Consider the following 14,679-nt stretch of genomic DNA (forward strand, 5'->3'; position numbering starts at 1 on the left):
GGCATGGTTGACAGTGTCAAAGGCAGAAGAGAGATCGAGCAGAATGACAACACACGGAGTGTTGGAGTCGAGGTTCGAGAGCAGGTCCTCACGGATGTTCAGGAGAGCAGTTTCCGTGCTTCTGGCAGCTCTGAAGCCAGATTGATGGTCATGAAGACTACCAACAGATTCAGCATGGAGGTTAAGCTGGGAGATGGCCAGTTTCTCCAGGAGCTTGCCCAGGAAGGGAGTGATGGAGATTGGGCGATAGTTAGTCAGGCAGGAGGGGTCGGAAGAGGGTTTCTTAAGAAGAGGATGCACAAGGGAGTGCATAAGGGGGGATGGGAAGACTCCAGAGGCGAAGGAGTGGTTGCAAAAGTCAGCCAGGGCAGGAGCCAGGGAGTCGATGTGGTCCTTGATAGTTTTGGAGGAACAGGGGTGAACCTGTTTAGACAAGACTTTCATAGATCGGACTTGTCTGGAAACCTCGTCAGCAGAGAAAAGGGGAAAGGCAGAGAAGGAGGGAGGAGGGGTGGCTGCAGAAGGGCCGGAGGAAGAGTCGGGAAGAGAGGGAGGGAGGTGATATGAGGAGAGTGAGGAGAGAGATTCACACAATGCATCACCCAGCCTACACATAATAAAGACCACACACTAGATTGGTTGGGAGATATGAACGGCAACACCAGTATTATTTCCAACCTCCACTGCCCATGGTCCAATCACATCATCACCTTCACTATCCCAAAATACACCAGACCCAAAGTCTTACCGCAACTGGCTCCCGCCTCATAATCCAGAAATGCACGCAACATCACTCCAGAGAATATGCTCTCTATGCTAAACCCCATCACTAATTATCAACACTCAGGCTGCAACCCCAACCTAATGGTGGTTTTATATAATCAAACTCTCCTTCTAGCTATAGACAAAGTTGCCCCACTAAGTACCCGCAAACCAAAACCTAGCGCTCACTTAAACTCCTGGTACACACGATACCTGAAAATCCTACGAACCACCAAGCGAACCAAAGAGGCCACCTGGAAAACCACGCCCTTTAAACCAAATAAAGGCCAGTTCTTCAACGCAGAAAAAATGTACAAACAGGCCATCATCCAGACGAAGAGCCTTACTTACATCGAGCACATAGCCAAAGCTAAAACAGGCACAAAATAACTTTTCTCCATCCAGTGCATACTTGAATCCCCTGATGCTCCCCCAGAAAGCTGCCTCAAGGATGCCACTTGGTGCACCAAGATCCAGAAGGAACTACTTGACAGGGCCGCCCTACTACAAAACTGAATCACCGTCAGAAAAGCTAAATTATCCCTACTAGATACACCAGTGGACACTGACCTCTTGCCCAATCCCAGCAAACTATTTGAATTGAGACCAGTTATGACACAAGAAGTCACGCACATGGCTGGTGCAAAAGGGGATAGAATTGGGTAGGAAGTTGTTCCTTATGAGGGTCCACTATGTCCTGACGAGTTGTTCTGGATTAGTGTTGCATCACCAGATTTAGGCAACATCTCTGCTTGTTTAGGCATCAAGCACCTTTAGCCTGAAAGGTGTTCGTACTGGATACCCTGGGACAATTCTCAATGATAGACACTTATGACTCCAGTGCATGCTTTGGTCAACTGAGGCTTCAGTGACCACTCAGTCCAGGAATCAGTGAAAGGCAGCAAGAGCAGTAGCTTGGGAGACATTTTAGAGCACTAAAGTGGTACCTGGTGTACTATTGCACCACTAGAGAACTCTAAGTACAAGGTCTACAAAATGTAACCTATGGTGAGGTTTCAATATTAGGCACCATTGGCCTCTGAGTGTTTCCACTGATTTTAGTACTTGTCAACCCCTATGTCTCTTTAAAAACAAACAAAAAATAATGTCCTCAATATTGATTTCTTCGAGCAGGAGGGTCTTCTACCATCCAAATGCAGCACCATCTGTACCCTGTTTAAAGGGGGTCACAACATGCACAGACCGAGCTGGAATAGAATTGAGATGAGCAATAAACACATCTGAAATGTCAAGCGTGCATATGAACATTGTGCAAGAAGAAAACTCCAGGTCACTGGATTCGAATGGGTATGTAACGGAGTTTGAATTGAACAGATCAGTGCAGTTTGGGATGTGTAGTCTTGGTTTGTGTCAGTTAAACTGATTGGACTAACAGAACTGACAGCAATGATTTGTCAAGGGACAGCCCAGGACTGCAAATATGTTGTTCCCAGTACCATGCAGTAATCTGGCAGATAGGTAATGGGGCAAGACATGACATAACATTGGATTACATTAATTAGGGGATTACAAGAAGTCACAAATGTAGAGCCAGACTTACCTTTGCATTCCCTCTGTGTATCCTGCTTGTAGCCCATGTTGCACTCACAGCGGTAGCTGTTAATGATGGGTATACAGCGCCCATTGAGGCAAAGATTAGGATATAGTTTGCAGACATCAATGGTCTCATTCAGAGTAGCTGCAACAAGCAAAATGGTTATGTCAAGCGTATTTATGCACATACACATTTCAGAAAAGAAGACTAGTAGAAAGGGACTGACTGCCTTGTAAACCTTCCATGAGGCCATGGCAAAAATGTTATGAATACATTCCTTCATTTATTTGGGAGAGAACTCTATGCCGAAAACAGACAGTGGCCCTCATTCCTACCCTGGCGGAGAACCATGGTGCAATTTGCACCATGGTCCATGGCGCAAAGCTGCCAACTCCGCCATGGGGGTTGGCGGACTTACCGCCCCATTCCGACCTTGGCGGGGCGGTAAGTCCCCAATCCCCGTTTTACCCTTCCCCATTCCCATTTTTGCCCCATGGGGCATAATGGGAGTGGGGAAGGCGTTAATTACGCCACCGTAAATTACGGTGGTGTAATTAACATCAAGGTCCCGTAGCGCCATGGATTTTTCCGCCCGGAAAAAGCAGGCGAAAAAAGCTCCATGGCGCTACGGGAACTCGTAGTAAGGCGGAAGGGTACGCCATGATTTACGCTGGCGTAAACCCTTTCCGCCAGGGTCGGAATGAGGGCCAGTGACTTTTTTTAACAACTTCTACCTAATTATGGCATGATTACATCATACATCATACATGGCTGCCTTCAGTTCCAAGCTTCATTGCGCGTTCACAGTATATTATAGCACATGGAGATTTTATGGCGGTGGAAAACAATATTGGATTTGGGGGTGCCTACATGCGCGTGTGTCGATGTATCTCTAGTAATTCATCTGGGATGTAGACATGTGAGCTTGTAGGTAGCTGGGTATGTTTGCTCTATATTTCTTGTTCAGAGTAGAATGATGCTTTATTATATGTGCATTGAATTTGGTAGATGAACATTTAAGAAAATAACTGAAATCTTCAGGGAAAGCATGAGCATTTCTATTTTGGGTAGAACAATGCTGCCAGTCGTTTTTTCAGGCACCAGGAAGAATTACACATTTCTTTGCTTCTAGCCTGGTACAGGAGAGATCATGTGCAGAGGAAACGTGTGCAGATCTACCACAGATCAGAGCACATCCGCTGGTGATTAAGGATACTCTTTGATCTGAGGCAAACCAGCACCTATACACATTATGTGTTTGGCCTCAATCACACAAGATAATCTGCCCACAAAAAACTGGAGACACTTCATGTACCCCAGTATATGCAAAATGTGGGCATTGCAAATTGGTTCAATACAGCTTGATGAGTGTTGTGATAGGGAAATTTGCAAACTAGAGGCTTGTGATAAATGTGTGCATACTTTATGTCACACACCCCTGTGTCTTGTTACTTCTGCAGACAGTGTGTACTTTACTCTACAAAGGCTTGGCTATAAATCAAAGAAACTATGCTGGTACTAATGTTGAATCACAAACTCCTGTTTTTGTATCGATGATGCAGATTCCCAATGTAGAAATTGAGCCTGAATTGTGACGACAACTTTCAAGTTGTTGTATGAATTTGTAAATGCTTCCTTCGTTACTATACTCAGTGGTCTATCTTTCCTTCAGCCGGTCGATGCTTGAAAGAGGCCAGAAAGGAAGTGATAAAGCCCTGAAAATAGCCATTTAGTAGTACTCATCTGTGGTTAATCCAATGGACTTTGTTACCTTTCTGCACCCCCGTCATAGCAAATGCTACCACAGACATGCTGTAAATGATGCTTACAGTGTTGAGGTGGTACTAAAAAAGTACTCGCACCATGTGGTGTGGCCGTTCAGTGATGCCTCAAGGCACTGGCTTTGTAATGTGTGCCATTGGCATTGCATGCCATCTCCTACTGGCTATGATGCAGATCCTTTAATGGACAATATGACCCATTTTATAAACGTATACAAAACACATTTGCGTTTCTACAGTAAGAGATATCGGAACAGCAAGCCACCTACTACAAGTGATGATGAAGCAGAATAGATTATAAGGGCAAAGTAACTCTATTGTGCGGACGAGTTTAGTCAGATAACTCTACATAGATTTTTCCAACAAATCTCCTCAAACCAATCTTCATAACACTTAATAAGAATGCCAATTTCGATCTGTCTTTTACCATGTTTCAAGCATAGGTCAACTGTTTGATTTTCATAGTCGAAGAATAGTCTTTGTGCCCACCACCTGTGATTTCTTACCCAAAGGATGTTGGACTTAAGACACTGATCGGAAAGATGGGTGAATGTTAAGAGTATCACAGAGTGTTCTGGTTTCATGTCCCACTTCCAGTATTTGTTGGAGTCTGAAAACCTTGAATGATACATCATCTAGTAAAGTCTGAACCCCAACTTTAGTTGAATAAGTTTACAGTGCAAGTCGCCATTTAATTTGGGCATATCAATCTACAACAGGTCATTTATTGGGATATTTAGTTCAGTCTCATTCTGTTCTGTTCTTTTCAAAGCATTTTTCAGGGATCACTCTATTGGGTTACATAAACCACACACTTTCATACATACTTCTTTATCTTCAGAGACTTTACATACTAGCAACAAATCATTTCACCTTATAACATTGTTTTCCACAAGTCCCTTCAGTCTCAGAAATGTCCAGATGTCAGGCACATGGTTTAGGTACAATCTTGTCAACCATTTTGTAATCGATCAAAATTAATGTCCTCTCAGTACATCACACACACTGACAATGCCATTTGAAATCCACTATTTCCAGTAGATAGATTTGGCATTCTTGGAAATGTAGGGATGTGCCCAGATCTGGGAATTACCTAACTTGTAAAAGTCATTTGAGTGTGGCACAAGAACTTTATTAGTCACTGCCCTTTACATGTTACACTTTTCACATTTAAATTTGTGGAGGTAGTTTACAAGACGTGATGGTCAGTTTAATGGGGGGGTTTACTACATAGCTCCTTTTCGATACATATGCCCATAATATGATCTCTTTTTCACGACTCACAGCAATCCTTGATGCTTGTTTGATTATGAAGCTTCAGTGGTAGCATTGAAGGTTTGGGAGAGCAAAGTAATGCGCATCAGCAGAGTGGTTTAGATTTTTGAACCAAAGTCTCAGTTGTCACCTGTCCCACACAATGTCTCCATTTCTTTTCAATTGTGTTGAGATAGATAATTACATAAAAGGAAAAGTAGAGTAACCTAGGGAGGACACTCATCTTCATGACTTTCATCTTTCCCTGAAGCTCCAGATTGAAATGTTGCTTGCAGTCACAGTCCATTTTAAACTTCTTGAGGATGGATGAAGGTTAGACGACGCATTGTTTGAGATGCTCTTCAGGAAAGATGTTTTAAGATATTGACTCTGTAAATTGTTAGGTGCCTTTCTGAGATTTCTTCCTTTCAAGTTGGATTGGATGAGTGCATCCCTCCTGTTGTCTCTCAGTTTACTTAGCATTCAAAACAATTTTCAAACTCTTCAATGATCGTAAAAATGACTGGTAGGTTCTCTGTAGGGTTTGAACCAGTCAGGAGCATAGTGTCAGTAAACTGGAGGAATTTGAACATCTTTGTCCAACCATCCTTCCTTTTGATCAAAGTCATGAAGAGCAATGTTGGAAAGCAGAGGAGAAGGGTTGTACCTGTTTTGAACAACAAACTTTTAAAGGTTTTCTTCTTGGCCATTTACCTATGTTCAACCAGCCTTTTTCATTATGGGTGGTCCCTCCACTGTTTTGCTCTCTTTTGCAACTTCCACATACTATTGCAGGAGACTACAGGTATAAGTAAATCTTCCTTTTGTGAAGCCAATTTTGTCATGATATATCAATTCACCAAGCACCATTTCAAATCAGTGGCTCATATCTTTGTGAGTATTGTGATATCAACCTTTACTAATGAGATTAGTCGGTAAATCCGTCAGTATTGGGAATCCATGCCCAGTTTGGATATCACTTTTATTTTCAAAAGTGGTCATCTAAGCATCTCTGTTATAGACTCTCGTGGTAAACTGGCACTTGTACAGGGAATAGCTGGGAAGGGAAGGTTTATATAGACCTCAGAGAGGAAACATCTATCCCGAGCACTTTTTAAAGCCTAGAAGCTAATGTACTATGACCCTTAACTAAATATTTAACTTTTATTTATTTTATTTTATTTATTGGTCAGGTGTTTTAGGGTGTAACAAGGCAAGAGGGAGGGGGAAAGGAGGACAAGAAAAGTAGAGATCCCAGGAGGCTTTGTGACATTCAGATTGTGCAAGTGCAGTAACGAGAAGTGCAAGGTAGGACGGGAGTGGGGAGAAGTACAGGACAGGATGGAGGGCACTAGAAAGGAGAGTGCCAGGTGAGGCCAGGTGGACAGGGCCAGGGGAAGCAGAGAGTGCAGCGGAAAGGGGTTCACAAGCAAGTGCGAGGTAAGGGGCTGGAATATCTCCAGGTGCGAAAACACACCTACAACTGAAGGAGGGGGGCCAGTGAGGGCAAGTGCAGGATGAGGGGTGAGTCAGGGGAGACCAAGTGCAGGGGTAGACTGGGCAGGGGGCCTGGAGCCCTGTATTAGACGGAGGTAACCAGGCCACCAATCTAGGGCAGACGGGTATATTAGCAGGGGAGGGGGAGGAGGAAGGACGAAGAGAAAAAGAAGGTCTTGAGGAGCTCCTGGAACTTAAGGAGATCCTGATCAAGTCTGAGAGGGGCAGGGAAGCAATTCCAGAGGGAGGCACCTGCAGAGGAGACAGATCTTCCCCCCACTCTCTGATTGGCAAAGTGTCTAATCTGAAGAGAACTAGAGCTACGTGAGCAAAAAGCTCTAGCAGGGAGGTATTTAGGGAGAGAGAGTTGGATGTAGCAGGGTCCCAGGCCCCAGAAAGCCTTGAAGATCAAGGTATTTTAGTTGTGCTCTCAGTGGTAGCAGTATAATGTTTCATAGCTTGAGGCCTTGCATGCTGACCTTTCTGAATCCATTATTGTACTACTTGAACCTCAGTAGGCTTATTGATTGTGTATTGGCAAATCATTGTTTGATCGTAACTATATAGTTAGATGTACAGGGAAAGGAAGGTAGGAAAAGGGGAAAATCATGTTTTATTATATTAATCTAGCCCTAGTTACATGGGTAGAAATTGGAGCAATACTTATGGTAGGTTTGTATTTTCTCAACTTTTCATGTTGAGGGCCAATCCATCTTAGTCCGATTTAGCATGCATCAGAACATGGTAATCATTTTTTGAGTGTCATTATTAAGCTACATTGTATAATTGCAGTTAGGTGGGGCTCAGTGATTGCTTTGTAGGAATGGCTAGACCTTATGGAGCAGGAATAGTTTAAGGTTAGTGATTTTACTTAGTGCCTTTACTGTGAGCTTCAATGTAAGTTCTGTGTCAAAGCGTACACTCAAGTTCTCTACTGCTTGTGCATGGTCAGTCTCCAGCATTACATATTCACAAGTAAGATTGTTTGCCTTGCCTCTGGTGCCACTGAGTACCATTATCCCTAATTTGGAAATTGTGACATATGTTCCTTCATTGGTTATTAAATCTGGTCAATGAATTTCATTGTGCTGTTGTGGGCCTGTAACATTCTGCATTTGGAGACAGCACTTACTAGCTTACATGCTCTACACTATTACTTGCTTATTCAGCCATTTGGCTTCTATTGTTATTTTATGATCTTTTTATCTTCTGCCTCCTTTTCTCTTCAACTTCATTTCTCTGTCTCTGACTGTCCCTTTGCTGTGGAACTTTGGATGAGTTCCCATTCAGTTAATTCCATTTCTTCCTAGACAGAAATTATATTTCTTCCTGCTTCCTCCCCTCATGATTGTTCCCTGTCTTATTCTATTTCTTTATTTCCAGATGGTGTTCTTCTTTTGCCATGTGCAGACTATCTGGGTATTATTTTTGACCATTCACTCCTTTTCTAACCACACTTCCTCCATGGTCCATTCCTGCCATTTTCAACTCTACAATATTCATATAATCTGTCCATTTTCTTTACTGCTAAAACTCCTATCCTAATGTTGCCATTGTCCAGCCTTCATTACTGCTCCTCTCCAATTGCAGAGCTCCTGGCCTGTGCTCTTGATTCTCTTCAATCTATTTTTAACTCTGCTATTGATTGTCTTTGTTGGGTTTTTCAACACTTTCACATTTCTCCCCCTTCACTGCAAGTCGATATGTATCTTTTCCTGGCAAGCCCTAGTTCTGTTTCTGATATATGTATGTATGCATTTAAAATGTATTAAGCGCAGGAAGGAACCTGGCCCAAAGGCATCTGGGTGCTAGAGGAAAGGAGAGGAGAGACAGGAAGGAAACAGCATTGTCTTTAAATGCATCTATGGCCTTGCTCTCCCTTATCTTTCCATCTTGCTGTTGTGGTAAGTCAGAAAAAGGCTTCGGACAATGGGGCAGTATTTTAAAGACAAGTTTTATTGAAATTCTAAGAAAAGGACTTATCTTTCCCTCTAAGTATAAGGTATGCCCTCACTAACTGAACTCAACTAGGGTGTTCGTCGTCAGGGTGGTTTGTACAAAGGAAAAACTCTGTCCTCTGTGCCAAAATGAATCTGCTTTTCTCTGACTCTACCACTAATGTAAAAGGATTCAGAAAACAAAAAGGGGCTCAGGAGAATTACTTACCTCTTCTGGCCCAGCTGGCTCAGTCTTGGTGACTGATCTTCTTATAGTATCTTGTAAAAGTTCTCATTAGACCCTGCTGATCCTCAAAGGGACTTCTTTGATATTTCTCAAATTTCCAATGACTTTTGGCTCCCAATGTCCAAAATGGTTCTTTCCTTAACTGTTGTTCCTGTATTCTCTCTCTCGTGTTTCTTGGTTTTGACTCAAGCAACTGTTCTTCCCACTATTAGGACACGGGAGGCTAGCCCTGTAGTAGTCTTGGCTTTTCCTATGGTTTCCACAGTCACTATGATGAGGGAGATTACTCCTCTACCACTCTTGACTTCATTATGGTCTTCACAACTTTTGTGACCAGGGAGACCACTCCCATAATACACAGCTTTTCTTATGGTTCTCACAATTACTTTGACAAGGGAGATTACTCCCGTACCAATCTGTATTTCTGCTATGGTCCTCAAAATCACTGTAACAAGGGAGATTACTCCCGTAGCAGTATTTAGCTCTGTTATGGGTCTCACAATCACTGTGACGAGGGAGATTACTCCTGTGGCAATCTTTACTTCTGTTATGTTTCTCATAATCACTGTGACGAGGGGGATTACTTCCGTAGCAATCGTTACTTCTGTTATGGGTCTTACAATCACTGTGACGATGACTAAGGAGATTATTCCTGTAGCAATCTTTACCCTGAAACCCTACCGGGACACCCACCACTCCTGTTACCTTGAATTTGATGGGGGCAAGAAACTGGTTCCTCTTGGGGTTGCAGGCTGGCTCATTCTCTGTATACACTCGCAGCGTTTCACTCTGAGTTTTCTTGTGTGCATCAGCAGTTCCCCAGATTCTTTGGCTTGTCAGTGTCTGCACAGTTTATGTCCTTCTCCCAGAGGTCACACCACCATCTGACTTCTTCAAGTTTCCAAGTGGGTCAGTTTGGCGTTGAGTTGAGTACTCTTGCAACCATTCCACATCATCCCCTCGACCAAGGGCCAGATTCTTTCCACAACCTTCTCGCCCCCAGGTTTGAGATTCCTGGACTCTGCAGACTCAACATCGGCTTCTCTCTCTCTCTCAACTGGTACTTTCTCGGTTTTGATTTCATGTAGGTGGGTCCTCCCCTGCAGAGGACCAACGTCCTTCTATTGTTTCCGAGGAGTATTCTTCATGCATGCTTGTGGCCAACTCTTTCCAGTACTGTCTATCTTTAATGAAGGAACGGTTTTCATAACTCATTGGGCCTCATTACAACCCTGGCGTTAGCCCACGGTGCTATTAGCACCATGGTCCATGCCGGATTCCGCCATGGTGGATGGCGGATTTACCGCCCCATTCCAAGGTCGGCGGGGCGGTAAATCCCCATTCACTATGGCCCCTTCACCATTCCCATTTTTGGCCCATAGGGCTCAATGGGAATGGGGAAGGCGCTAATTACAGCACCGTAAATTACGGTGCCGTATTTAGCACCAAGGTCCCTTAGCGGGTTGGACTTTAACGCCTGCAAAAAGTAGGCGTTAAAGTGTGAATCTGGCGTTAAGGGTTTAGAGGCGCCGCAGCCTTTTACGGCACCGTTAACCCCTTAACGCCAGGGTTGTAATGAGGCCCATTCACTCTTCTTCTCGGTACTTTTGGGTTCCAACCTATTATCGTTCTGTATGTTCCTTTTACTCTTCCTCTTCTTGGTGGTGTTAAGTCTTGCTTGAGAAAAAAAGAGGACATATTGCAATAACAAACAGTAGTATTTGCAGGTTAATTTTCTTGGGACATTGAGGGTCTCAGGGTCTCAAAGGAAAGATGATTAGGGAGTTCCTTCATGGAACAGAAGTCTGTATCCCCAGGGGGGGGAGTCTCTCCTTGTGAGGTCCCGCTTACTGCTACCCCTAGGGGAAACGTTGCATAGCAGGCTCGCCTCCCTAGCCTCAAAGAGAAGGGCTCCCCTCTGGAGAGAAGTAGTAAGATCCCTTGAATTGTCAGAGTGTCTGTCCACACTCCCACTCATTTGTGTTGTTCTTCAATGATCATTTCAGCTGTTATGCATCCTCCATATGTGAAATCACACAATCCTCTTTTGCTCTTCTGGTGCCTAATTTTTGGAATAACATTCCTTTTGCCATACACTCTGCTCCAGCAATTTAGCCCTTTCAGTCTTCTCTTAAAACTCATTTCTCATGAAACCTTGTGTCAACTGTTTGTTATTATGCAAAATCTTGCTACAGTTAATGTAAATTTTATAAAGCACTTTAGTGAAGGTCTTATATAAACCCAAACACATGTATAAATAAATGAAATACATAAATAAATAGAAATATGTTGATCTCAGAGGCTGTTGTTCAATTGACATTTGCCTGTGGAAGTGTGTAGATGATAAATTGCAAGGATATGAGGGACAAGGCTTGAGCTATGCCGAATCTTATCATTGGCCGAGGGGGTTCAACTGTTCGAATTCCTATTTCTGGAAGGGCTTTAGCAAGAATTATCACATCCACTCTTACAGCGCCTCGATACCTCTGGGCTGCAAGTGCCCTATACAAACGCAAATAAATAAATAAATAAATACCCGCCCAGGCTACTCAGCTGCTCTCTCTGAACAAATCCAACATTTAATGGCATGAGGGAACTAGATAAATATCATTGCGCATATGGCATTAAGTTGATATACAGACCCATATAAACGTCACAGTTTACATTTCTCTATTTCCATGAGATCTTTGGCTAAGGATTGCACTTTCCATCTTCTTCTCAAACTACATCTACAAGGCCAACTTTGTCCTTGTACTCACCTGGGATTTAGTCCTGGAAAATACTGGTGCACCCCTGCTGCTGAGAATAAAGAATCTGTCCACAACTTTCTGTTCATCACTGGCTCACAATTAGGGATTGTCTGAGGTAGGACATGGTCTTGCAGTGATTTACATCTGTTCCCCAAGAATCAGAAATTACATTGCAAATACTCAGATAGGTTTTAAGTATCCAATTCACTGCTGATTAGCAGTTCAGTTTTGTGTTCAGTAATGGTAAACTCAAGATTAGGTCATTCATATGTTTTGTCAGCCAGACAATTTTTTAGAGTGAGTAAGAGTATGTCCTATGTCGACCCAGTGAAGCCAAGGCCTTTGCAGCATTAAGTGGCTTCAGTAGCATATGAAGTTCAGTTAACAAAAGATAGCGTTAAGTAACATGAGGAATTCCCCTCTCTCAGCTAACTCCACCCTCCCACATCACCCTAAGTACAGATAATACATAATGTCCTTCTCAGAAAATTAGTCATTAACTTCAGATCAGCTATTGAAATAACATTTCTTTTGCAATTGTGTATATGTGTGGATAAATACATTTGCTGCAGGTTCATAAATACTAATCCTTTACGGAGTTAACAGTATAACACTGTATTCATTCAGAATTGTATTAAAATGGGGGGCGTGGCCAGCAGCCATCCGATGAGGGCGTGAGCCTGTGCTGCTCCCGCGCCACTGGCCTTATCCTGCCGAAATCCTGTTTAAATATATATCCGTGCTGAACCCTGAGATACTCCAGCGGTGTGTGAGACTTTCCTGCACCGAATCGCGGTGCTCCGAAGCAAATCCGTAAATGGAATCGCCGTCCCGATCGAGTGGAAGTTACAGGAACCGTTACAAGCGCGGAGCCCAAGATGGCTGTCATAATTGCGACCGCGCACTAGCTGACGGCCGAGAGGGAAACAACGATCTCCTTCGGCATGGGCGCACACCAGGAACAGCTCTAGCGGGCTCTGCAGACAATATCCTGACCATGGCGGCAAGGCGGTGCGGCGATCGCAGGTGTAGCTCGCTCGCCGTGAGATCGTGGCGAGCGCCTCTGCCTGCGCGGGAACCCTTTCGATCCGAGGACCTGGAGCAGACCCGGAGTGTGACGCTTGGCGTAACAGTGTTGGCGCTGAAGAAGACACACGGCGCATCGGCGGGCGATCCGACTAGCGTGCCCCCTGCAACCGGAGACGCGGACCCGCTACTCGAGACCTGGAACATCCAGCGATGTGGTAAGGAGTGGGGAAGGTGGGATAGGGAGTGCTAGCGACCCACCCTCCCTCCCCTCATGGGCGAAGGCCTCCAGCCGGGGCCGCGATCCCTACCGGTGCCTGCTGACAACCTGGGCTGTGAACCTCCTCTCACTTCTGGGACACAACAGGCGACCCCACATTGTTACGAACAAGTGCCCCAGCACTGACAACGAAGGAAAAGCCGTAGACCCCTACGGGAACTCTGAAAGCGACCCTTCTGAAAACCATCCTTCCCTTTAGAGAGATCACGCAGCGGAGTACGACGCAGACTGGTGTCTGCCCGGTGGCGCCCAGCCGGCGACACCCTGCCACAACGGTGTGCTGCCCAGTGCGTGTGGCTGCTACCAAGGGACAGAACCACAGGGCCCCGGTGGGTGCTATAAAGCTGTGACCGATTCACATTTCACAAATACGAGAGCTGCTGAACGTGTGGCTAATAGACATTGTTTGGACAAGGGAACTGTAAAGTTAGCACGAGCATACATACCTGCTGGTCGCAACGGGCCCGGCGCCACCAATAATAACTTACCAATAGTGCCTACCCACAGCGCCTGGCGGACCCCCCTCCTTTGGGACCAGACATCAGCATACTACACCAGTACCCCAAAAAGCAGAAAATGGGTAAGGAAAAGCCCAGGAAAACATCCACACAGAGCAGGATCGAGCAATATGCAGCCATGCCAGCACCCAGCTCACTAGAGAGGCCACCGTCGGTCGACCCAGACCATGTGGACAACATTTCCCTAAGAGACATCATGAGCGCCATTACCAACTCCAGGACCTCGATGGAAAAAAAGATGGATAGCATTGGTGCAGACGTGTCCCTGTTGCGCCATGATCTGCAAAAGCTGACCTCCCGTACGGGAGAGGCAGAGACACGAATCTCTGATACCGAGGATGGCCTGCGAGGTGTAAATCGGCAAGTGACGAGTATGCTAGAACGGATAAAGACCCTGGAAGCAAGAGTGGACGATAGCGAGGGTCGATCCCGGATCAATAATATCTGCATAATCGGCTTGCCGGAAAAAGCCGAAGGGGAATGCATGGAACTCTTCCTTGAGGATTGGTTGGCGAACATCTATGACGGAGAGTCATTCTCTAAATTCTTCTCTATCGAGCGGGCCCACCGTATCCCAGCTGGCAAAGTGACACCAGGAGCTCCACCACGCACAGTAATTGCCAGATTTTTGAACTATAGAGCTAGGGACACTGTACTCCAACTGGCAAGATCGAAGGGCACGGTCACATTCAACGGATCGAAAATACCCTTCTTCCCCGATTTCACCATGGGAGGTACAAAGCACGACAGTCATTTGACTCGCTCAAACAACGCCTGCAATCAATGGGTGTCAAATATGGACTGCTTTTCCCTGCCCAACTCAAGATATTCCATGGGGGCATGACCGTGCACTTCACCGACCTCAGAGAGGCGTGGAACTGGGCCGAACGGCACATAGAAGGGAACTGGAACACGGAGGGAAGAGGGAGGAATAGACACAATAGTCCTCGCCCAGAACGACCGCCAGAACAGGGCCAACAGCAACGGCCACAACCAGGAAACCCCCTGCGGGAAGAAATATGAAATGGGTGCAGTTTTGGGCAGAATGCCAAGGCTACTAAACCAAGGAGCA

The 14,679-nt window shown here is 45.0% G+C and overlaps 1 protein-coding gene across 1 annotated transcript in view; it reads right to left on the reverse strand.

The window, feature by feature from the left end:
- FBN2 (fibrillin 2) overlaps positions 1–14,679 on the reverse strand; it is a 1,178,594-nt gene that overhangs the window by 568,328 nt on the left and 595,587 nt on the right. The window contains exon 11 of the mRNA XM_069625622.1: positions 2,324–2,461. Coding sequence (XP_069481723.1) covers positions 2,324–2,461 — 138 coding nt within the window. The remainder of the gene's footprint in view (positions 1–2,323; positions 2,462–14,679) is intronic.

This window comes from Ambystoma mexicanum, chromosome 6p, assembly GCF_040938575.1.
Source record: "Ambystoma mexicanum isolate Mex_15411 chromosome 6p, UKY_AmexF1_1, whole genome shotgun sequence".
Taxonomy (NCBI): Eukaryota; Metazoa; Chordata; class Amphibia; order Caudata; family Ambystomatidae; genus Ambystoma; species Ambystoma mexicanum.